The sequence below is a fragment of the Perognathus longimembris genome, chromosome 3, assembly GCF_023159225.1.
Source record: "Perognathus longimembris pacificus isolate PPM17 chromosome 3, ASM2315922v1, whole genome shotgun sequence".
Taxonomy (NCBI): Eukaryota; Metazoa; Chordata; class Mammalia; order Rodentia; family Heteromyidae; genus Perognathus; species Perognathus longimembris.
Genome location: NC_063163.1, coordinates 38,626,768 through 38,652,167, shown reverse-complemented (window position 1 = coordinate 38,652,167; position 25,400 = coordinate 38,626,768). Strand labels below are relative to the sequence as shown.

Genomic DNA, 25,400 nt, shown 5'->3' with positions numbered 1-25,400 from the left:
CAAGGCAAAGTGAAGAGCTACGGGTATGATCGTTAGCAATGGAACTTTCATCAGCTTCCAGAACTTGTTAGAATAGCCTCATATCACAAATGTTAATGAAGTGCTCAGTGTCTTCCAGTCATGACACCAGGGTTCTAGCTTTACTAGAAATTGCATTTCTATGCTACACATTCTTTCTGCTTAAATAAATTTAGTTTTTTTTCTTATCTTGAAATAACAGTACAAAGGTGTTTCAATGGAACCTGTCAATTTATGAATACAATGCATCTTGCACAGTGCATCCCTCCATCCATCATCCCTGAAACTTTCCCAACCCCAACTTTCCCCTCAAGTTTCCCAGTTTCATTTTCACATAGATACATAGAGCATTCTGACTATATTTGCCCATCAGTCCTTTCTTCATTGGTCCTCTCATTATATAGCCCATAGCCTCAGCTTCCTGGATGCTGGGAGTACAGCAGAATAGTTTGTCAAGCTTTTCCATATTGGTAGGTAAAACTATAAGTACTGCTTTATTTCTATTCTCAAAGGGATTTTAACATAAAACACACTGTGGATATAGCTCTGTAACATTTTAGAAATGGAAAGTCAAAAGCCACAGGAACTTAGTGGAAGCACTCTTTGAGGACAAATGTAAATATTAATAGTTAAAGCTCTCCAGAGGATAACTTCAAAACAGAAATGTTCATTTACATTGTATCAGGCTGCAATTTCACACAAGTCATCTCAGCAGGTCCTCACAATTCCCTGAAAGGAGATAGGACATGCAGGAGATTATGATTAATATTTGCATCCTACAAATGAAGACACCAGAGTCCAGAGGGCTCCATGGTTGTCAGAGGTCAACCATGAAGCTGACTTTGAAGGTTCCGAGTTCTGGTCTTCCATCTTTGTGCCCACTGCATTTCCCCTGTGACCCCTGTTTTCCTACCCACTTGGTGATTCTTACAATGATGTTTACCAATCTGTTGGCTTGACATCAAAATATCAGGACTGAGATGAATTCCCTAAAATGGGGGTATTTTTGGAAAGGGTAAAACCTGGGCAATGTTTCTGTTTGATTGATTTATTTCAGTGTATAAAGCCCATTAGGGAATTTCCTTGCCAAAGTGACTGACAAAGTCTACCAGAACTTTCCTCAGAGTTAAGGGGAACTCCTTCCATCTACAGCCAGTGGAGAACTTGGGAGAGCCACTATTCTGCGTAAGAACCCAGGCATGGCAGCTGTCACCTATTCCTAAGGTAGGTGACACACACCCATTGACAAACAAGGAGATTCAGCCACTACAGATCACTAAAACTACATTTCTACATTCCTCATGTTCTCAAGTGACACTATCCATTGTCATCTGAAAAGCAGAGACCACCAATATATCTTTCCATTTTTAAGTGGAATTCTTTATGCTGTACTACAAAGTTTGACATTTTAACTGTTAAAGGAAAGATATTTCAACACAAATTTAGTATGCTTACTACTTAGGAAATTTTGACAAGTTATACATAATATTGTCATTTGGAAATCATTCAATCGTGTATTATATGGATGTACGTTAGAGTAGTAGGTTGGGTTTTTTGTTTTGTGATTTATTTTTCAGTACTGGGTCTCATGCTTGCTAGATAAGCATTCTACCACTTGAGCCACTCTACCTACCAGCCCTATTTGTGTTGATTATTGCTTTATGCCTAGGTTAGTCTGTAGTGTGATCCTCCTATTTGTGCTTAATGGTGTTTCTGAAATGACAGGCACTGGACAGAGCCATTAGTCAAGATGGAGTTTCCTGAACTATTCTTTGGTTCAGGCTGGTGTTGAGCCACAATCTTCTGATCTCTGCTTCTCAAGGATGGTAGGATTAAGCCACCTTGCTTTGGATAAAGTTCTTATTAGTTTTGCTATTTGATATGTTTGGAAACTATTGAAATAAATGTTTTAGTTTAGGGATATAATACATAGCTAATCACTGGGAAATTTATGATAAGTGAAAAACATTTCAAATTGTGAATTTTGTCAAAAAAATGTTTTGTCTAAATTGTCTTCCAAAATGTCAACAATGAGATTTGTAAAACCTAAATTCAAGTTTTTTCCTCTGTCACTAATTTGTGCACAGCCTGAAAAGTCACTTAGCTTCTCCTAGTTTCTGCTTCCTCATTTCTAAAATGAAGTAGTAACCCCAGCACTTGTGAGGCTGAGATGGGAAGATCATAGTTGTGCAGGCCTGACTGTGTTACAATAGTTCCAGGGTCTGATGTAGCAAGTAGTACATATTTTTTGCATGAAATTATAGTAAATTCTAACTCTGGCATTTTATATGTTATGGTAGACAAGTTTTTTAAAAGATGAAATAATCATGAGGCAAATAAGCGCGCGCGCACACACACACACACACACACACACACACACACACACACCATGCTCACAGAGATACTAAGAATTAAGTAGAAATTATACCCCTTCTAAGAAGGTAGTTAAAAACTGTTAGAGTAAATACTGCTCTAACATCACAGTGAAAAGCCAAGCTTAAGGAAACATAACTTTTTTTTTTTTTTTTTTTTTTAGAATTTTCAGAAACTAAGATTTTTTCACTGAGACACTATGGCAAAAAAAAAAAAAGAATTTGTTCCTGCATCTTCTATTTTTACATATCCATGCACCCTAAGGAAGGAGCTATCCAAGGGAAACAATTTAAGAATCAGATATGTATTTTCATGTTTTTCTTGGAAGGTATAGACATGTTAGCAGCAGAACAAATTGATGAGGGCTTTTTTGGTTTGATGTTATCTCTCAGTGCTCATTAGACTGGCTAAAATCACTCATTTTATTCCTAAATTTCCACCCTCCAATAATGCTTCATTTTGTAGCCTTTTCTTTTGCATAATTTTTGAATTCTCCTTTTCACTCAGCTTCTCATTTCTTGAATCAAAAAAGTCTTTTATTCAGATTAAACTCGTTTACCTAAAGGAATGATTAAATGATTATTTCCCAGAAAGTAGTGATATTTTAAAAGAAAATCGTTTCCTAAATGAATGTCTAATTGGCCAGATCAGGCAATATAACAAGCCCACTAGATTTTAGGTGTGTCTCTGATCCCTTAAATCATTCTCCTAGGTAATTATCTAATATAGTGAATCCCAAATCCTAAAAGAGACAGAATTCTTGCATGAAAGAAAATTTAGGCAGCAGTCTAATGTGTAGAATATATAAGGAGTGAAGAAGGTTCTTTGTTGAAATGGGGATGAGGCTTCTGAATCTACTCCCCTTGACCTTGCTTCTTTCTATCAACCATCTCTATAGAACAACTCTGATAAAAAGCTAGTGCATGTTTTTACACAATGCACACATGTAAGGTGAGAAAATGGTTGGTATACAGCCTATTCTTGAGGACCCTTAAGCTTTTAGCTATCTACCATAATAATAAATCACAGTCACATTTTATTTATTGTTTGGAGACTGTGGCCAATCAAGGAGTGAGCTGTGTAAAAAAATTGTTTTGGCCTATTGTTCTCTAGTTTTCATGTACATTTAGAACTTTGATATGGGATATGGGACAGATTTTATGATAACTATGGGTCAACTAGATGTATTCTTTTGGAGAACTGGGTTTCCCCCAGCTCTTGGATTTTCCCTTATGCAAATGTTAGATGTAAACCAACCATCAAAACAATTGCTTCCTCCTTTGTATCAAGGGTTCCAGTATGATTTTTCCAGCAGAAATGATTTTGATGCTGATCTTCAGAAAGATCATGTTGGTTCTCTTTTTGTTGGACTCCATCCTGTGTTTCTCATGCCACAGGCACCTCAAACCAAATAGTCCCTAAAGATACTGTTACTTTTCCTTCACATTTGTTGTTCCTCCTGTTAAATGGTTCTGCCATCTGTCCAGCCATAAAGCAAAAACCATAAAGTAACCATTAAAACTGTACTGTTAAATTAGTGAGACTCTAAGAGGGGCATAACATTGATCAGAGCTTTTTAACCTCATTACTCTGGATGGTCAGGGTTGGGTCACTGGCCTCTCTCCACTATGTGGCAGTAGGGCCCCCCCCCCCGGCATCTAGGTTGCACAATTAAAAAAAAACTGTCTAGGCATTGCCTAATATCTGTGGAAGCAAAATCAATTCCATATGAGAATCACTGATGTGACTATCTATCTCCCTGTCCCTCACAATTCCCACTGAGTAAGTATTGCAACTTCAGGTCATATTGTGCCAATGAGAAAATGGATCCTCTGAGAAATTAAGAGACCTTTCAGTTATGTGGCCATTACATAGCTGAACAGGTCTCAAAGTACTTCCCAGGCTGTCTTCTCTTCTGCTAGAAAGCCTCTGATGCTCAGTCCTTCCTTACATCACACATTTTATCTATATTAACCTTTGGGACCTCTGGCCCACTCACTAGAGCTCTAACACTTTCAGGTGGTATAGGAAGCCTGATTCCTTGCCACTACTTTCTCCCCTCTGCCTCACACTTGTCCCCCTCCAATTTCATTCTTTTTTTTTTTTTTTTTGCCAGTCCTTGGCTTGGACCCAGGCAGGGCCTGAGCACTGTCCCTGGCTTCTTTTTGCTCAAGGCTAGCACTCTGCCACTTGAGCTACAGTGCCACTTCTGGTGATTTTCTATATAAGTGGTGCTGGGGAATCGAACCCAGGGCTTCATGTATACGAGGCGAGCACTCTTGCCACTAGGCCATATTCCCAGCCCTCCAATTTCATTCTTTCATTAGCAATCAAACATGTAGTTGTCTTTGTTTCTAAGCATCAGTCATAAAGGAAGACAATCCAGCTCCTAGGTTGGCTGGGTTCCTACCACACCATAGCATCTGAAGTCAGGTTTATAGCGATCATTTTAAGCCATAGGTGTCTGCCCCAATGTCTCCTTTCTGATGAGCTCTCATGTCTTTTGTGGCTCATTCGTGTGTGTGTGTGCACATGCATGCACACGTATGTGTGCCAATACTGGGAGTTGAACTCAGGACATTTTGCTCTTGCCTGGCCTTTTCTACCTCATCGGGGTGGTTCATTTTTAAATATCTCTTTTCTTGAATTAAGAGTTGTAAGGCTGTATCCACTAGCTTTACATTCTGCCTGCCACTTTATGTATGACATGTCAGCATTAGCATTTGTTTAATTTCCTCTTTGAATAGAAGAAGCTCCCCACATACACAGCCAGCCATACACATCAGAATTACCTAGCAACATTTTTAAAATGTGGTGCCACACATCACCCCCAGACTCTCACTGTTTTGCAAATCCATATTGTTAAAAACCACCATCCTGTAGTTAAAGAAATGTTTGATCTATTACTCAGCAAGCAAGAATCAACTGCACTGAGCCTTCGGCTTGCTTTGAGCCCTCTGCTTGCTTTTGCAAAAAATTCACAAAAGTGAATTTTCTTTTTCATTTGATTTCACTTTCCATTTCCTGCATGGTAACAGTCAAACTTCAGCCATTACTAGTAAGCTGTGATGGTTTCTTCCATTGAACTGAGTTCTAGGCCTAATGTCTGGCACCTCAGAGAATCATTCTTCACATCCTTAAATAACCAACAGTCACCTCAAATTAGAGATCCTTGTTAACACGTTCTTGGTTTTTTCCAGATTTTAGTTATTTTGTGGGCTGCCCCCAAGTTGTCTGTGGCTGATTCTATTTCTCCCAGGTGGTTGTGAGGACTCAAGCCAATTCACCAGTCTTTGGAGGAATCCTTCATCTTCCTTTAGCATCCCAGCTGGGGATGCCCCCAGTGGCTGTTACTCCTCAGTGGGGTCAGAGGGCACTGGGTGGAATGAATGGGGAAGTTCTCAGGGGCGGGGCTCCCTGAGGCTGGTTAGGAGAAATCGAAACTCATCTGTTAAAACCGCTGCCCCTGCCCTGTAGAATCTCAGGAGTTGGAGCGTCCTGTCCTGCATCCATCCTTCCTGCCTTCCTCCTGCAGCGGCCACCACCTGGGACCCACGGGTCGGCACCATGTACACCCGCAGCAGAGTGGTAGGCACCAGGCCCCGCACTTCTTCCACCCCCAGAGTTTCCAGTGAGCAGTGTGGGGGGCCGGGCTCACTGCAAAGCCAGAGACAAGGTTTACAGAGGTTCTCCCAAGGTCCTGCGCTGAAGAGCCCAGGGCAGGCTGGCCAGCAGAGGTAAGTGTGGGATGGCTTTTCTGGGGGTGGTGTGAGCCCTGTCCTTAAACATTCTCTGGCTTTCTATTTTTTATTTTTCATTTTGGAGTTTGAAACCATAAGGGTGGATCATAGGGTTATGGAAAAAGAAATGTTATTTGCCTAAATAAACTCATTCATGATTTCCCTTATTACACCTTGAATCTGCCAGGTTTCAGTTCTTGACTGAATATGTAAGTCCTCACTTCTTCTTTCCAAAACACTACTTGTAATTTTTCTCAGTGGCTACAGGATTGAAAGCATTAGTTGTGTTGAGCCTATGTAGGTGTCTTGCTAACTTTCAGGTATTTTCAGAATTTATACCCTAACAAATTATGCAAATAGGTTCTCTGTTGTGCATGTGTATGTGCATGTGTGCCAAGGCTTGAACTCAGAACCTGGGCACTATCCCTGAGTTATTTTTGTTCAAGGCTTGCAATTTACCACTTGAGTCACTGTTCCACCTTGGGCTTTTTTTTAGCAGTTAATTGGAGATACAGCCCTACAGCTGTTCCTGCCCCAGCTTGCTTCAAACCATGATCTTCAGATATCAATTTCCGAGTAGCTAGGGTTGAAGGATTTGAGCTATGGGTGCCTGACTGTCCATCTGTGTTGTTGTAGTTGTCTTCATCATATTAGTTCATTCTTTCTTCTCCTCTTCCTCCTCTTCCTCTTCTTATTCTTCTTGTTCTCCTCCTCCTCTTTCCTCCTGTTTCTCCTCTTCCTCCCCCTTTTCCTTCTCCTCCTCCTCCTGTTCATCCTCTTCCTCCTCCTTCTTCTTTCTTTTCTTCTTTCTGCTCTCTAGAGTTTGAACTCAGTGCCTGGGCACCATCCCTGAGCCTTGTGCTCACAGCTAAGTGCTCTACTACTTGAGCCACATCGTTACTTCAAGCTTTGATAATTCCTTGGAGATAAGAGTCGCTGAGGTCTTTACTGCTCAAGCTACCTTGGAACCGAAGTCCTCAGATCCCAGCCTTCTGAGTAGCTAGGATTACAGGTGTGAGCCATTTAGCCTGGCTGTTTTTGTTTTTGCTGTTTTTTCATTTTATTAAGCAATTGTACACAGGTTACAATTCCTTAAGTCGGGTTATGAGTAGTAAAATGTATCTTCATCTATATCACCCCTTTTGTATGCCCCATTATTCCTCATCCCATCTCTACCCTTTTTTCACTAGCCAGCAGCCAGCCAAGAAGGATGAGACACAAAGGATTGACAGGCTCCAGCCCAATCCAATTCCAGGTCTACTAAAGCCTCTGGGGATCGGGTAGAGTGGGGTTGAGAGAGGGAGATGTTGAGAAGAGAGGAATGGAGATGGATGCTCAGCAGAAACGGATAGGTGGGGTTTGTTCTTGGTCTTTGGTTCAGAGACTGCTTTGAGTATCCTGGAAAGATGCATGACATATAAGGTCACAAGATCCTTTTTCCTCCCAGTGGCATGTGCTGCTTTTACTTAACACTACTGTTTCTAGAGACACAGATGTCTTTGAAGGGAAGCCTTAATAAATTGGAACTGGCCAAATGATTTTAATTTTCCTTTCCCCTGTCCAGCTATGATTTCTTTGTCACAGGAAAGACAAACACTAGTTGCTAAGGAACAGCTATATTACCTTGTAGCCAGTAAACAGAGTAGCTCTCATCCTTCAACTTTCATTTATGCTTTTTGGGGGCAATATTGGGGTTTGAACTCATGGCTTTGAGCTTGGTAGACAGTTAGTTGAGCCATGACCCTAGTCTTCATTCCTCAACTTTTGGAAATATCACACCATTAATATTATTCAGGGTAGGGTTACCTTTGATGAGTGATGGTCTGGAAATCAATTCGAAATTGCAGAATTTCTCTAAGAGTAATTGGCTTCTGGCCACAACAGAAGCTCATTAGCTCCAAGTAACCTACATGTCTATAAGCCGAAGCATTTAATAGCAACAGAGGTCACAGACAGATGGCCTCGTGTCCATGAGTGGTTAATGATAAAAAAAAATCATTTACATGACTTTTTCTATTAGAAAGCATCTCTTATCCCAAGTATGGTGGCTCACACTTGTGATTCCAGCACTCAAGGCTGAAGCAGAAGGATCACGAGTGTGAAGCTACCTTGAGAGCTACACAGGAAGACCTCATTAAAAAAAAACAAAACTGTTTAGATGTAGCCAGCTTCTTGTATGTTCTTACCTTCTTGTATGCATTAGTGGTTATATCCATCTATCTTCTTATTGGATGGTAATTACTTCAGCCTCCAGCTGGACCAGATTGCTCAGAAAGGTGTGGTTTTCTCATAATCACCCAGGCTTCAATATCCTGAAGACCTCAGTGCACACTATTTTGTGATTCCTAAGAAGATTTGCAAGTGGAGAAATTCCTAGAGGAATTCAGTTACCTCTCGTAAAATGCTTCCTTTCCTCCTCATGTGAATCATTTGCAGTAAACATAGTATTAAAAGATACATTCCTTTTTAAGTGTTTAACATCTAAAATTCTGATGGGATCACTGTGAATGCTTACATTTCCATTATGTGTGTCTGCTTCCTTGTCTCCTTCAATGGAAATAGGAGCTCAAGGACAGTGGTTGAGTGACAAATATCTCAGTGAAAACAACAGCAGAGTTAGAAATGTTTTATTTTGGAGAGAGAAATCAGGAGCATTTTCTGATAGGAAATTTAGAGAATAGGGAGGATAAGAACTTAAAAGTGAGATTTCTTTTGAGCTTCCGTATAGGGAAAAGCTGGAATTTATCTTATTTGTGAGCAACCTGTTGACTCATTTGGGCACTGAACCCAGTGTGGGGTTAGGGACATGAGCTCTGATGCTAGGAATGACTTAGGTTCGAGTTCTATGCTGTCACTTGCTCTCTGAATAAGAAGTTTTGCATATATTATACCTCAGTTTCCTTACTGTTAAAATGCTATTGTGATAGCCTTGAAGAGAAAATTCAGTAAACATGGGGAGCTAATTGCCTTGAGTTCATTTGACAAAGTTATTGATAAGTACTATCTTGTTTCCCAAAAACTGATACTTGTACCTTGAAAAAATACTTATTTCTAATACCTGCCTGCTTATAAACAAAATACATTAGTAAAAGTATAGAACAGTCTCTTAAATCAGTGATTCCTGAGGACCTCTGATGCATTATCAAGCAAAGCTTAGTACTTGATGGCATTTGGATTTCAGTAATCATGAGTATTTACTAATTCATATAGACTTTTCCAGCTATTTTTACCCAGAAATTTTTACCTAGTCTTTAAATACTATGAACTATCATCACAAATTTAAAGAAAAATAAAATCTTATTTAGAGTTGTAATCCAAAGAGATCTTTTATCCTATTTTCCATTTCTGCTTGTTTTTTGTAAGAATCTTTCACTTATATAATAATTAGATAGAAGCAAAGGCATGGGTTTGTAACTAGGTTAAAAACTATTATTAAAAACTATTGCCCAATTGTGGGCAGTAGGCGTTTGCCTGTGCTAGTGATAAAAGGTTCACTTCATCCAGATACTTAGCTATCATCATTCCACAATGTGGTCCTTTAGCTGGATTGTGTTGAAGGAAATAAAAAACAAATTCTGAAAATTAACCCATAATGTAGAATCTTACTGTACTGTTTACTTTGTAATGTACTGTTTACTTTGTAATTTAATCTGTATACACATTCTTTTACCTTAACACTCGTGGCTTCCTTTTTGAGTACTCTAGGTCCTTAATGATGATCAATAATAATAGCAGGTACTCATATAATGTTTCCTGTGTAATTGTGTGTTACATCCGCTAACTCAATCCTCATAACAACTATATAACAGATGAACTCTAAGCTTTGGATAAGTATTTTAACAAATAAAAAACAACCTTACAAAGCTTACAATCCAAGTGATGTGGTAGACATTTATCACGTAATTATATATGTGGACTCAAAGCTGGTATCTGACACTTTTGCTCTTGGGCAACAACATCACTTTCCCACGTGAGCCATGCCTCCAACCTACACATGGAACTTTGTGTACTATAAAAGAAACTTGGGGTCAGAGCTAGTCTTGATTACAGGAAAAATATTTCCTAAGAAGTGATATCTGACCTTTGACCTATAGGATGAGAAAGTATGGGGTGGGGTCACTGTTTTGAGATAGGGTTTTGCAGTGTCACAAAGGCGAGTCTCATATTCAGAATCCACTTGCCTCTGTCTCCCAAGTATTAAGATTTCAGGTGTGAGCTATCATGTTTGATTGACACTTGTTTTCCAACATCAAATCCAAATAAGTCTTTTTAACACCAATTAACTGTATGACACCAACTGTATTCCCCACAACTCAATTCTGATACTACCCAAAGTCAATACAGATCCCCCCAAATTAAATGCTCAATCCTATAACACTGCTCCCTTTGAGACTTCAGAGACCAATTGCAATTGTAATCTCCAACCTACCTGTACTTCTACTCATCAAAACTATTACATTTGTAGGGACAGTGGGTTTCTGTGTTTCGCTGCTCACTCTTTTGAGCAGCCTTCACTTCCTCTTTATTATACAAAAATCTACAAATTTGGAAGTTCCTAAAAACTTTCCTCTCCCCCTCAGGCCTTTTAATTCACCAAAATGAATTGCAGAACTCAACAGAAGCCACTCAGAATTCTAGTTTATTATAAAAGATCCAACTTAGGAACAGCCAAGTGCACGACATACACAGGATGATGTACTGGGGCAAAGGTGAAGGGCTGTGTGCAGATAGTTTGTGTGCTGTCTGGTTGTCTCACTCTCCTATATGTTATGTGTTCACAGTTCTGAATCTGGAAGCTCACGAGACATGCAGGCCCTTCATAGAGGCTTCCTGTGCAGGCATATTGGTTAAATCCTTGCCCACTGGTAATTTAATTCCATCTCCTGACCTCGTTTTCTGCTCAGAGTTGGAGTGGGGCTGAACATTCCATTTAATTATAAAGTAGATTTTTCTAGCTGCCAGATCTCATCTTCAAACTACTTAGGGATCCTTAGCATCATGAGGAGATATTTACTCTAGAAATTCTAAATGTTTGGGGAATTTGGTGCTAGGCCAGGGGTAGTGACTGAATACTATTTATGTTTGTTCATTTATATAATACTGGGGTTTGAACTCTGGGCCTTGTATTTGCTAGATCATATCTCCAGCTTTTTTTTCTGATTTCCTTTTCTTCTGATTTTTTTTTTTTTTTTTGCATGGGTGGCCATGGACTTCATGGACTTCTACTTTTCTCCCAAGTAGCCGGGATTACAAGAATAGTTGGGACCATAGATGTGAACTTCCATGCCTAGGTTGTTTTATGGGATGAGATCTCACTAATCTTCTGCCCTGGCTGATCTATAAGATCTACTCTCTCATCTTCTGCCTCCATGTAGCTAGGATTACAGGTGTGAACCATCACATCTGGCTTTAGATATTTATTACTTGAATAGTAGTTGAATTGGTTTCTGTGGCAGCTAGAGAAATTTGTTTTGCAGAGATGGTGCTTCAAAAGAACTTGCTGTGGGGATCATACCCATTTGCATCTCTTCTTCCCTTTCTTCCCACTCTTCTACTGCCCTCTTCCCAGCCAGGGCCCAGGCACAAGGAGCCCCAAGTGACAGTTTGTTCTAGCCTCATGCTAACCTGTTGGACTCCTCAGCCAAAACCTGTTCACTACCCTGTCCATGTTATCCTGAGCACTGTAGCAGTTTGAGGCTCTTCCTGCTCAGTCTTCCACCCTTTCTTAGGTGCTAGATCCACTCATGTTTTCTTGTCTACTTACTCATCCCTCCTCTTTTGTTTTTTAACAAGCTACCCCCCCCACACCAGCACAAACCTAGGGTATCTCTTATACATACACCCCATCTTGGCTTCTGCTTCTTGTATATTTCCTTTATATTTTATGTTTTTTGAAATAAGGTCTTGCTGCATAGGACATTCTGGCGTCTGACTCATTGTAATATGCAGCCCAGGCTGGCCTCACACTTAAGATCTTGCCTCAGCCATCTGAGTGCTGGAATTAAAAGCATGTGGCACCATACCTGGCTCTAAGGGACACAAGCTTTACAATATACTATATCCTGACCACAACAGTGAAGATACTTTAACCTCCTGTCCAACACTCACATACAGATCTATGCAAATTGGGTATATGCACTGTTTTTTCTCTTATATTTCCATTGTAGTCCAAGAGTATTTTCTAGTTCTGTTCATTCAACTTCAGTGTTTCTCATCAGCTCATTTAGCTTTGGAGAAGGAAATAACACAATTTGCTATGGACACTTCTTTCTTTCCAAACTCTCAAGAGAGGTAAAGAAAATAAAGAACAAGCTTTGTAAGAGCACTTATTAAAAGCCAATCCCTGTTGTGTTACATTTTATAAATCATGTTAGATAAGATAGGATATAAAGTGGGCTAGATGATAATTTAGTCGTTAAGTTTTAATATTAATTCAATGTTTATAAATACCCTTATTTAATGCATGCCAAAACCCCAAAGTATAGTTTCTTATGGCTAAGCCAGAACTTGACTCAACTTTGTTACATCAAAACTAGCCATATAAAATAGTCTTAAATTAGCTGCCAGGTTTTACAAAGTCATTAGCACCTGTGAGAACTACACTCACTGTTTCTTCCTCACTGCAACAGTCCGGATTTTAATTTATTTTCTCCACATGATTATGAGAAAATAAGCTTCTCCCCATAGATTCTAAATGGTATGAAAGCATCAGGCTTATTTCTCTTTCTGGGAACGGCAGAAATTCCTTTTAGCGTTCTGAAATGATAGTACATTGGAAGAGAAAATTGATGACTGCTTCTGGTTAGTAATTTTTCTGATGGATCAATATTGGTAGCTATTCATTAAGGGGTTATTTAACTCAATCCCTAAGCTCAAAAGCCTTCAGAAAGCTTGTAAAGGTAATTGTCAATAGTTAACTCTTCATGATAATAGTACCATTTAATGAGCTGGGTTGGTATCTCAACCATTACTATTATCAAACTATTCTAAATAGTTTAATCATACCCTAGAATAAAACTAATTGGTAGGAATTTGCTTTTTTATATTTGAAACAAGAAATATGGTGAACCACAGCAAAATTCTTATAGCACAAAGTAAGTTAGATGTGATTGAAAACTCCTGGAAAAAAAAATCTCAGAATAACATCCAGTTTTTCATTTATCCTCTCCTTGCCATGTTGGGGATTGAATTCAGAGCCTTGTGGCATGGTAGGCAAGCATTCTACCACTGTGCTGCATATTACCAGGACATCACCATTTCATGTATCTGTAGTAATTAACCACGCAGGTAGACCTTGTACTAAACATGTCATATACATTATTGATTCTGTCTTCAAAATAAAAACTTTGCTACTTTACAGGTAAATGATTTTCCACGTTCTTATTGCTCTTTTTAATCATAAGACCAGTGCTCAAGCATGAGTCTGTTAGCAAAGCCTGGGTCCTGATGGAGCTCAGCAAGTGAAGGAGGATGTGAATTGCAGCTAGCAAATGCCCAGTCTGTGGTTTTCAGTCCAGACCAGGAGAAGAGAAATGTCATAGGCTAAAGAGACTGTAAAGTAGAAACACATATGTGGTTTATTTACATATGCAAATGAGAACTGTATCTTTTCCCTACGCTCATGGCTGGGGCCTTATATGAAAAGAGATGAAGAAGACAAAAGCATGCAAATTTATTTGATGTAATTTTATGTGAAATGAGAAGTTTGGGTCATCAGAAATGAAGACCTACACAGAAAACATTATTATCATTTTGTATTATTAGTACTTTGAGATGGGGTTCAGGCTGGCTCTGAACGCTATCAGGTCAGCTACCAAGTACTGGGATTAGGAACATGTACCACCATGGTTGTCAAGAACTTTTCTTTTTATACTTAGGTTTGATGAAGGGTAGACAGTTTCATGGCAGTTATGACTAGTTCAACAGTAGTAAGATTTAATGCTAATAAATTATACACACCTGGAAATGCCTATTTTTTCAGATTCTTCATGTTTCTGGATCTTCATTTCCTTTGGGTTTAGGGAGTATTTTTCTGAAATGAGGTTCTGAAGGCTTTCTTTGGAGAAAGTGCAAACAATTCTATGCCTACTTGCCTACTTAGAAGAGTAGGAAAGATCAGAGAGATCTTGCTTCTGCTGTTTTCTCAAATGCCAAAGCACTTTATTTAGGGGCAGTCTATCTTGCACCCATCACAGCTTTAACAGTGATTTAGCTTAAAAAGGTTTGCAAGAATCAAGTTTCTAAGAGGATTGTATATTCTTTGTGGCTTTTCACAAAAGGCAGTTTGGTGGTCTCCTGGCTAGACCAGTCTTCTCACTGTTGCCATACACAATGACTTCCTGTAAAAAAAAAAAAATTCAGGTCTTAGAATAAGCCTACAGTGAACAATTAATTTGTCTGAGATCATGACCCTGTACACTTATGGATACAGAAGGTGTGTGTGTGTGTGTGTGTGTGTATGTGTGTATGTATACTATATATATCTGTGTATATATAAGTATACATATGCACATAAAGGAATTTCACAAAACAATTCTCACCCTTTTTACATGTGATACTCTGACATTATTATTTCTTAAAAATAGATTCATTGAATTGATTTCATAACCCACAAGTAGTGGGTTACCACCTATAGTTTGAAAAGTAGTTCTATGCATGGCAGAAGAGTTGTTAGAAAGGCTTGAAAGAAAAGAGATTTCAGTTTGATTAAATCAAATGTTCCTTTCTGTTTGTGGAGGAGGGTAGAAATTAGGGTCTTACTTCCACCTTTTAGGGTGTTGCATTCTGTTCCTTGATATGGTATGCATTTGTAATATGCCAAGTCTTGGGGAGCAATCATTTTTCTTTTGAATACTGTATCATCAAAAATGAATGGATATTTTTCATAAAGTCTTTGACAGCTAAACCAGTGAAACAATAAATCAACAGGATGATGAAAGCTCGAAAACACATAATACCTATAATAATCAGCTGAAGTATAGCTGAAATGAGAAAAAATGAAATTTAGCTCAATTACACAGTAAGGTTACTTACTTCAAAGTCAGTAGAGGGCTGAAAGGTGATACATATTGTTAAGGTTAATTGCATCTATTCAGAATGCATTTGAATCTGAAACAAAAGCTTAAGACAAAAAAATATAATAACCAAAGGGAAAAGATTGCCTTTGAAGGATCTGCTCTATATCAGAAAATCAGTTGATGAGGGTTCCTTTGTTCTATAATGTTTATAATTCTACCTCCTCCTCAACCCTTCAAAACGGAAGCCTTAGAAGGCAATCCATTAAAGTCCTGTAGAAAAGCTGAAGACATTTAGCTGGTAGTCAAATTCAAAGGCTAGGGTACGACATGGTGGTCCACGCCTATGATCCCAACATCCACCACTCTGGAGGTTGAGACAGAAGGATCCTGAGTTTGAGTTCATCTTGGGCTACAGACTGTCTCAAACAAAACAAAACACAAGACAAAAGAAACCAAAAACAACTAACCAACAAATAAAACATCTTATAGCCATTATGCCCTTTGATCTGTCAAGGGGGAGGGATGGTTGGCTAGACGGTATACTCTGTCTCATCTGTATTTTAAAATGTGATTGCTGGGCACAACACAGGCGGGTACTGGTTTGTACATTCTTTCATCATGGAAACAACAACCCTTGTCTTCCCTATCGACTCTTGGATAATAACCTCCTGGGTAGTGCTCTTTCTAAAAAAAAAACTTAACCTAATCCTTAAATCACCCTGTGGTAGGTACATTCTGGCAGACAGTCCACCTGAATGCTACAACAATAAGAGTTGTCGAGAAAGATAAAAGTCAAAGAACTTGTCCTAGAAAAAGAGTGGAGCTCGTGATTGGAACCAGGATGAGGTAGAGTGCAAGGAATATTTAGAGTAAAATAACTTGGAAATTTGAATATAATCAGACAGTGTTGTGTTAATAAATTCCTTGGGATGTGATAATGTTATTACTGTGTACATAAGAGAATGTCTTTGTTCTTTGGAGATACTTGTGAAAGTAGGGGTTATGTGTTGTGATCCTGAAGTTAGCTTTCCCAATAGAAGGGAAGAAAGGGGAGAGGAAGGTAGGATAGGTAGAGGAGGGGGTTGAGGGGAGGGAAGACTCACGTGCAAAGTATTAACATGAGGTAAATACAGGCAGATAGTATTTAGGTATTCATTTTACTAATGTTTTAATTTTTTTTCTTGTTAGGCTTTTGGAATCTAGAAGTAGTTTGTCACAAATTTGTATATTTAATATTTGTTTATATGTAGAAAATATTTTGGCAGTACTGCAAGGTTGGTGATCTACAATTTGAACTACACCCCCAGCCCTGATTTTTTGCTGGCTATTTTTTATTTTATTTTATTTCAAATTTTTATTATCAAACTGATGTACAGAGAAGTTACAGTTTCATACGTTAGGCATTGGATACATTTCTTGTACTGTTTGTTACCTTGTCCCTCATACCCCCCTCCTGCCTCCCCCTTTCCCTCCCCCCCCCACAGGTGTTCAGTTCACTTACACCAAACAGTTTTGCAAATATTGCTTTTGTAGTTGTTTGTCTTTTTTTACCCTGTGTCTCTCAATTTTGGTATTCCCTTTCAATTTCCTAGTTCTAATACCAGTATACACAGTTTCCAATATACTCAGATAAGATTACAGAGACAGTGTAGGTACAACCACAGGAAGGTGATACAAGAACATCATCAATAATAGAAGCTACAGATACACATGGGACATTGAAAGTAGTTACCATTCTGATATAACAATCGTTTCCATAACATGGAGCTCATTTCACTTAGCATCATCTTATGTGATCATAAGGGCATAGCTATTGAGCTCTTGTGATGCTCTGCTATGACTTGCCTAAACCTGTACTAATTATTCCCAATCAGGGAGACCATAGAGTCCATGTTTCTTTGGGTCTGGCTCACTTCACTTAGTATAATTTTTTCCAAGTCCTTCCATTTCCTTACAAATGGGGCGATGTCATTCTTTCTGATAGAGGCATAAAATTCCATTGTGTATATGTACCACATTTTCCTGATCCATTCGTCTACTGAGGGGCATCTGGGTTGGTTTTGCTGGCTATTTTTTAGAAAAAGACAGCCTGGGCAGAAAAGTCAGAGAGACCATAACTGCCTTCACACTAAGATTCTTCTTCTTTTTTTTTTTTTTTGGCCAGTCCTGGGGCTTGGACTCAGGGCCTGAGCACTGTCCCTGGCTTCTTTTTGCTCAAGGCTAGCACTCTGCCACTTGAGCCACAGCGCCACTTCTGGCCATTTTCTGTATATGTGGTGCTGGGGAATCGAACCCAGGGCCTCATGTATATGAGGCAGGCACTCTTGCCACTAGGCCATATTCCCAGCCCCTAAGATTCTTCTTTTGCAGCCTCCCATGTAGCTAGAATTACAGGCCTGCGCTACTGTCAACCTTGCCATTGCCACAAGCTATATCACATTTTAATAAGCCAAGGAATAAAGTCTGGGCTTAGAATTGTGCTAATATTTGCAGGAGATGTGCGTGCATGTGCGCGTGCTTATGTGTGTGTGTCTATTAGTGTCAGTCCTGGGGCTTGAACTCAGGGCCTGGGTGCTGCCCCTTGAGCTTCTCTAGTACTCTACAACTTTAGCCACAACTCTACTTCTGTCTTTCTTTGTGGTTAATTGGAGATAAGGTTCTCATGGAATTTCCTACCTGGACTGGCTTTGAACTTTGTTCTCATAACTCTGCCTCCTGGATGACAGGCATGAGCCACTGTTGCCTGGTTTATTAATTTCTTTTTTCTTTTTCTTTTTTGCCAGTCCTGGGACTTGAACTCAGGGCCTGAGCACTGTCCCTGGCTTCCTTTTGCTCAAGGCTAGCACTCTACCACTTGAGCCACAGTGCCACTTCTGGCTTTTCCTGTATATGTGGTGCTGAGGAATCAAACCCAGGGCTTCATGTATACGAGGCAAGCACTCTACCACTAAGCCACATTCCCAGCCCCTATTCATTTCATTTTAAAGATCCAAAGAAAAGAATCAGGAATGAGGATATAGATGTAGAGGGAAAAGTCAGTCAGAATCAAATGTAAAAAAATATTTAGAAAAACTAAATTACACACACACACATATACACACACACTCTCTTGCAAAAAGATGCAGCATAAGGATTAAATCACAGCATAAGAGAAGTTGTAGTAGTGGCTCAGGATGAGTCTCTAAACATTTGTTATATATAGTTATAATTAGATAACATCAGGTCCTCTAGAGGTATCCTGAGCAAGACTTTGTTTATTTTTCTCCTGTGAAGTATGAAGGCCCCTGGTCCAGGGCTGATACAGTACAAGTCATAGGCATTTACAATAGGATATTTGCGTGTACAGGTATAATTCTAAGCATTTTTAATTGATGAAGTATATAATGGCTTGTTGCCATTTTCATCTATGAAACAGAAGAAAAAATAGAACAGTTAAGCCACTGGTCAGTAGGAATGAACAGAATTCAGGTGTGAAGCCAGAAAGGCTCTAGATTAGCATCCACGTGTTGTTTCAGTCAGAGGTAGCAGACTATTTCTGACTTTCCTTGTTGCCAGTCCTAAGGCACAACGTATATTAAACTTCCCTCATTGAGCAAGATAGGTGCTTGAGCCCTAGGTCCCCCTAGGTTCTCCAGGAAAGGAGAAAGCAGCAAAAAGCATTTCTTGTCTATATAACTCCATTTCAAACTGCTTTTCTGGATGTTTATCTCAGTTGCTTTCACTTATATCTGACTATCCCACATTTAATTTCAAGACTATGTTTATCTATAAAGACTGGGACCTGCTCTATGGGCACATTGTTAACTTGAATAGATAAGGGTATATATTCATCAAGAGACAGTGTGAAGGAAAACTGGGATGGTCCAGTGACTCTTATAGTTTAAGAATTGAGAACTATCTATGGGACTCAGAAATGAAAATGAGAGATCTAAGGGAGAGAAATTGAAATGTAGTTCACATTTCTGCCCAGAGAATTGACTTCAGAGAATTGTTAAAATGTCTTCCAAAAAACAAACAAAAAAAACGCTCAGTGAAAAGCTTTATGCTTCATACAGACTAGGCTTTTTCTAATAGTGACTACCTGAAACAAATGAAGCCATGACACACCTGCAGAATGTTTTGCAGCCATTTAGTACTAAACATGCTATATGTATCACTGAACTGGGAAAACTATTTACAAAGTCATAAAATTATACTTAAAATGGGATTACAAGATGGATTATGATGTGGAGAGAGCATAAATTGGAAATTTACCCAAAGCAAACTAATTGGACTCCTCAAGGGTTGGGATTATGAGTGACTTTAAAAATATTTTTAAAGTATTTTTTCTGACTTTTTATGAGTATGTTCCTTTCTAAAGAAAGAATAAAAAGGATTTTGGTTTTCCATAGTCACATAGATTTAAATATACTCCATGCCACATCTTGAGTTTTTATTAAGTTATACATAATGGGGAATTAGTCAGCTTTACTAAATAGGCATTTAATAAATAAATAGATTTGATGATATTGTCCGTTTTTAATTAAGCTATTCTTTAAAAGAACATTCCTCGGCCCTATTCTTTTAGTGGAAGTGACAGTCCTCTGAAGGCTTTTTGAACTTAAGTGTTTTGTTGGATGTCAAGACTTTGACTCTTTAACCTGGGCTGTTTTTTTCTTCTTCAATTTTTTGTTGTTTATTTGTTTTCTTTTCAGACAAGGTCATGCTACGTGGTTCAGGCTCATCTCAAAACTATTGGGCTCAAGTAATCTTCTGAGTAGCTGGGACTATAGGCGTTGACCACCAAACCTGGATGGGTTTTTAGGGTTGGTTATTCTGGGCAAATGAGAGATGGGGTATAAGCTTGCCCAGCTAAGGTACTCATTCAGAGCTGAAATATTTACCTAACCATAAACCCTGGGTGGGGGTTACCTCCACCTGAAAACCAGAGTACATTTTTCTAATTTATATAAACTTGCCATGTCTCACTGACATGGGGATCTTGGAACGTGTGTACATACACCTATGCACATATATCTTCCTGATCTCCATCAAGCTGTCAGACCAACAAAGGCTCTGGTGATCTGCTGCTAGCAAATTTTCACCTTCTGGCTATCAATTTTAGCCTCTCATAGAACCTAGAAGTTGTATGCATTAGTGAACTAAGCAATTACAAGTATGTATGAGCTTCTTAGGTGGTAAATATTGTAGATTCTACAAGTTCTGAAACCAAAGAGGAACTGTAAGGCCATTCACACCCAAAGGGTGGAATGCTGGGTCAGGGCTTGGGTAGCAGCCATGGGGCAAGGTGAGGGTGTCAAGGGTGATTTACTCAGCCCCATCTTGTTATTTTTCTTGTTTTGCTTGGAAATTTAATCTGTTTAAAAAATGAACTCCTGGAAACCTAAGTTTTGACTACTGGATTTTTGTTCGTTTGTTTTGCCAGTCCTGGGCTTGGACTTAGGGCCTGAGCATTGTCACTGGCTTCTTTTTGTTCAAGGCTAGCACTCTACCACTTAAGCCACAGTGCCACTTCTGGCCGTTCTCTATATATGTGGTGCTGGGGAATCGAACTCAGGGCTTCATGTATACGAGGCAAGCACTCTTGCCACTAGGCCATATTCCCAGCCACTACTGTGGATTAAAAACAGCAAAGCTTCTGATTCCTACATTGAAGATCCCATATAATAAAAGCAAAACAGAATCCTTGTATCTAGGAAAACATCCAATGCCTTTCATTACCTCCTAATCTTCCCCCCACCCCAATCATGCCCAAAGACAAAATTTTCTTGAAAATATCAAGCCAGTTTTGTTTTTATTTAATGGGACACTAGACTTTCCATATCTACTACTGGATTTGAAGTTATCTATAACTTCCTTGACTACCTCCTTCTGAATTTCTATTCTTGACTATATTTCTTTTTCAATCAGACCAGTACTGTTCCTAATTAGAAATTTAAATTACATCTGGTGCAGTTTGCACACTCCAGGGGATATATTTATGTAATACCTTTAGCCAGCCAAGATATTTTTCATAACTTCAACATAACAGTTTTTCATAGAGTGCTTAGGGATGAAATTTTATAAAAACAGCACAAGAATGTACATGTGAGAGGCTGTTGTGTAACCTAGAGACTTCACAGGGACAATGGGTTTTTCATCTTTTTTTTTCCCCTTCCTTTTTCTTTCCTTTGTTGTGCAGAAAGACATTTCTCTTTGTCTGTAGTTACTCTTTCCAAATGTTCTTTAGTCTGTCTCAGCACTGTTGGGAAGTGAAAATAATCATACCAGTTGAGACAATGCGTTAAATTTCAATGAGATAATTAAGGAAACTCATTAAAAAAACATATATTTGTTTCAGTAGCTTGAATGTTGCTTAATAGTAAATGACCAGAATGCTAAAACTAGGTAGCGTGGGCTTGTCCAGAAAAACAGCTTTGGGTAGAGTCAGCCTATTGAAGGGAAAGCTGGAAAGGCTAGAATGGCAAAGGCTTTTGCTGTGGGTAGAAACTAATTGGTTGATATCATTAATAAATGATGTTTCCTATTCATGTCAAGAAAAAGCTAAGAGCAAAGGGGTGAATATTTTTTATCTCTCAGGGCATTATACTCTGACACATGATATTTGTTTTAAAAAGCATCATATTCTAACATTTAGTCTCCTTTTCTTACTGCAAATGAGAGCAATGAAAGCTAAGTTATTTGGCAATGCTTTCTTACGAATTTCATAAGATGTTTTAGATTTGACATTATTAGCCAATAAAATATTGCTAAGGAGGTTGCCAATGTATTCCCTAACACAGAATATGATTTTTTTCAAATTTAATTTTATTGTTAAGATGATATACAGAGGGGTTACAGTTAAATACATAAGGTAGTGAGTACCTTTCTTGTCAAATTTGTTACCCACTTCCTCATTTTTCTCCCACTTTCCTTCCCTTATCCCCCCCACTCCTGCCAAATTGTACAGTTTATTTCCAACATATTGTCTTGTGAGCATTACTGTTGTATTAGTTCACCCTTTGTCCTTTGTCTCACCATTTTTATTTTGATATTTCCCTTCCCTAATTCAGATAAACAATACTCAGGGTACCAAAATCAAATACAGTGACAAGGACCATTAGTAAAAATATGGTTGATCAAAAACTCTTTCCAGGCCTAGGTAATTCATTTCATTACTCTTCTTTTCTTTGGGTACGCACACTGGCCAGAGACTGTATGAAGTCCTATACTTAAGATTGTCCCCATAAAATCTGAGACCCAATAGAAGAGAGGAAAATAAGCCAATGATCATGCTGTTGGCTGTGCAGTACACTCCTTGTCTCCAACCCAGGATTCTTGTGTCTTCTACAGAGACAATCTAGTATCAGACTTGATTGCAGGTTTTTTTTTTTCTTTTCAAACTTTTCCAAAATTTCCATAAAACCCAGTGGGCTTGCAAAATTCTCTGTGAAGGATTGTTTGCAAACACTTGGCCAAGAAACACATTTTGCTGTTCCAGAGTCCTCTGCTAGCTTTAGCCTGCTCTTGTTCTTCTCTGAAGTTTTCTTTTTCATATATATATATATATATATATATATATACATATATATCTTTAATATATAATCTTTAAGTAGTTTTACCAAAGGGTTTCAATTCAGCATGTCAGTTGATGAGTGTCATGCATCTTGACGGATGTCATTCCTTTCCTGAAGTTTCCCATTCCTTTGGGTCTTTTGCAGTCTTCTCTCCCATAATTTGACTCCTTACATCTTTTCATCATAATACTTTTTGGACAGCTTTGTGGTCTGGTCTGATTTTTTTAAATTGTTCCTTGCTAAAGTGTAAGTTTTGCTACACAGGTAGATGTGTGTATTTTGGTACCTCTCCATAGCCTTTGGCGTAATAAGTCCTTAACAGGTGTTGAGATAAATGGTTGCATTCCTTGGAATCTATTAAGGGGCTAAATTTAAAGGGTCATCGTATTTTATGTTGAATTGCAAAGCTAACTGCAGCCAGTTTACTTGTCTGTGTCAAATGTCCTGGGTTTAGCTGGGAAGCTGGCTTAGTGGTAGAGTGCTGAGTTCAATTCCTCAGCACCACATAAACAGAAAAAGGCAGAAATGGTGCTGTGGCTCAAGTGGTAGCGTGCTAGCCTTAAGCCAAAGAAGCTCAAGCCCCAGGGCTGGTGCAAAAAAAAAAGTCCTGGGTTTGACTCTCAGCCTGATTGTTTAATTACTCTAGAGATCTTTAGCATTTATTTGTCTTCATCAGTGATTTTTAACTTGATATATATATATATATATATACTTAATTCCTAACATATCTTTGTAATACATAATATATTCACATATAATTTAATATAAACATATTAAAATTACTCTTAAAATACATCAATATATAACATTCTATATCATTATATATAATGGCATTAATTAATATATAATATATTACATCTTAGTCCCTAAGTTCCCTTTTGGCTAAAGTGTTTTATTTATACTTTTATGCTACCATAATGGAATACCTGATTCTGGCTAATGTTTAAGTATAGAGGTTTGTTTAGCTCACAATTCTGGTGGCTAGAGAGTTCAAATAGCATGGTGCTAAAATCTCACGAGGGCCTATGGCTCTATGTCATCATGGCAGAGGAGCAGAAAGGGATATAGACGCATGCAGAAGACCATGCATATGATGGCTCCATTTTATAGCAAGAGTCTCAGCTCATCCAGTCCAGTGAGTCTTAATCCATGTCATATATGGGCATTAATTCTTTCTAGGAGTGAACTCCCCCATGGCTCACCTGCTTCTCAACTGAGGGCCAGCCCCTCCCCATGAGTTTTGATGAGGACCAGTCTTTTTTTATTTTTTTTTTCAAATTTTTATTATCAAACTGATGTACAGAGAGGTTACACTTTCATACGTTAGGCATTGGATACATTTCTTGTACTGTTTGTTACCCTGTCCCTCATATCCCCCTTCCTCCTCCCCCTTTCCCTCCCCACCCCCGGAGGTGTTCAGTTCACTTACACCAAACAGTTTTGCAAGTATTGCTTTTGTAGTTGTTTGTCTTTTTTTACCCTGTGTCTCTCAAATTTGGTATTCCCTTTCAATTTCCTAGTTCCAATACCAGTATACACGGTTTCCAATATACTCAGATCTAAGATTACAGAGATAGTGTAGGTACAACCACAGGAACGTGATACAAGAACATCATCAATAATAGAAGCTACAGATACACATAGGACATTGAAAGTAGTTACAACTGTGATATAACCATTGTTTCCATAACATGGAGTTCATTTCATTGTCCCATTTGTAAGGAAATGGAAGGACTTGGAAAAAATTATACTAAGCGAAGTGAGCCAGACCCAAAGAAACATGGACTCTATGGTCTCCCTTATTGGGACTAATTAGTACAGGTTTAGGCAAGTCATAGCAGAGCATCACAAGGCCCAATAGCTATACCCTTATGAACACATAAGATGATGCTAAGTGAAATGAACTTCATGTTATGAGGACCAGTCTTACTTGAACCATCACAGTGTGCTTGATCCATTGTAGTTGGCTTTCCAACTGTGGTAGTGCCTAGGCCAAGAATGTCAGCATTGGCTTGTTAAAACTTGCTTAAAAATTGCATGCTCTCGAAATTTACCACAATGCTACAGAATCAGAAACTCTGCTCAACTAAAGTATGCCTGCCAGAAAGTCCTCTGGATGAGTCTATATGTGTTAAATATTGAAAACTGTGGACCTGCAAGATAGGCAAATCCCTGCTATAGCAGTTGACATTGAAGATGGTGCAGCAATTTCATGGTTAATCCTCTATCTGGCATCCCATGTTTAAGGCTCTGTAGAATGGCTCTCCACTGATCTTATTCAAGTCTCCAGGTTTGATCCACAGCAGCATTGCAGTTCCCAAGCTCCTATAAAGAACTGGCTACTGAGGAGTGAAAAATCTTTCTTCCTGTGAACAAAGGATGTGAAATGGATAAGGGATTAATTTTCAGTGGCAGTCTTCTAATTCTGTATTCATTACAGTGCATGCATGCTAGGCTACCCATGCAACTTCTGCTGATATACATTAAGTAATTGGGCACCCAGCAGCCCCATTTGCATGCAAAGGTGGTTGCTCACCTCACATGTACATGGCTAAAATGAAAGCCCGGTTTGAATCTGGCTGAAGGCTATATGCTAGGAAAATCATGAAATAAGGAAGAAATGGCTTCTGTTAATCAGCACTTTGGGCTTCCACTGCCCTGCCGCTGCTAATTTGCCCTATGAAATGGTACATTCC

The 25,400-nt window shown here is 38.7% G+C and overlaps 1 protein-coding gene across 2 annotated transcripts in view; it reads left to right on the top strand.

Annotated features, from left to right (window-relative positions):
- Nucleotides 1–5,870: 5,870 nt before the first annotated feature.
- The window catches only part of Epsti1 (epithelial stromal interaction 1), an 89,736-nt gene continuing 70,206 nt past the window's right edge, over nt 5,871–25,400 (top strand). For both annotated transcript variants that reach the window (XM_048341310.1, XM_048341309.1), the window contains exon 1: nt 5,871–6,128. In XM_048341310.1, coding sequence (XP_048197267.1) covers nt 5,959–6,128 — 170 coding nt within the window. In that variant the 5' untranslated portion in view covers nt 5,871–5,958. The remainder of the gene's footprint in view (nt 6,129–25,400) is intronic.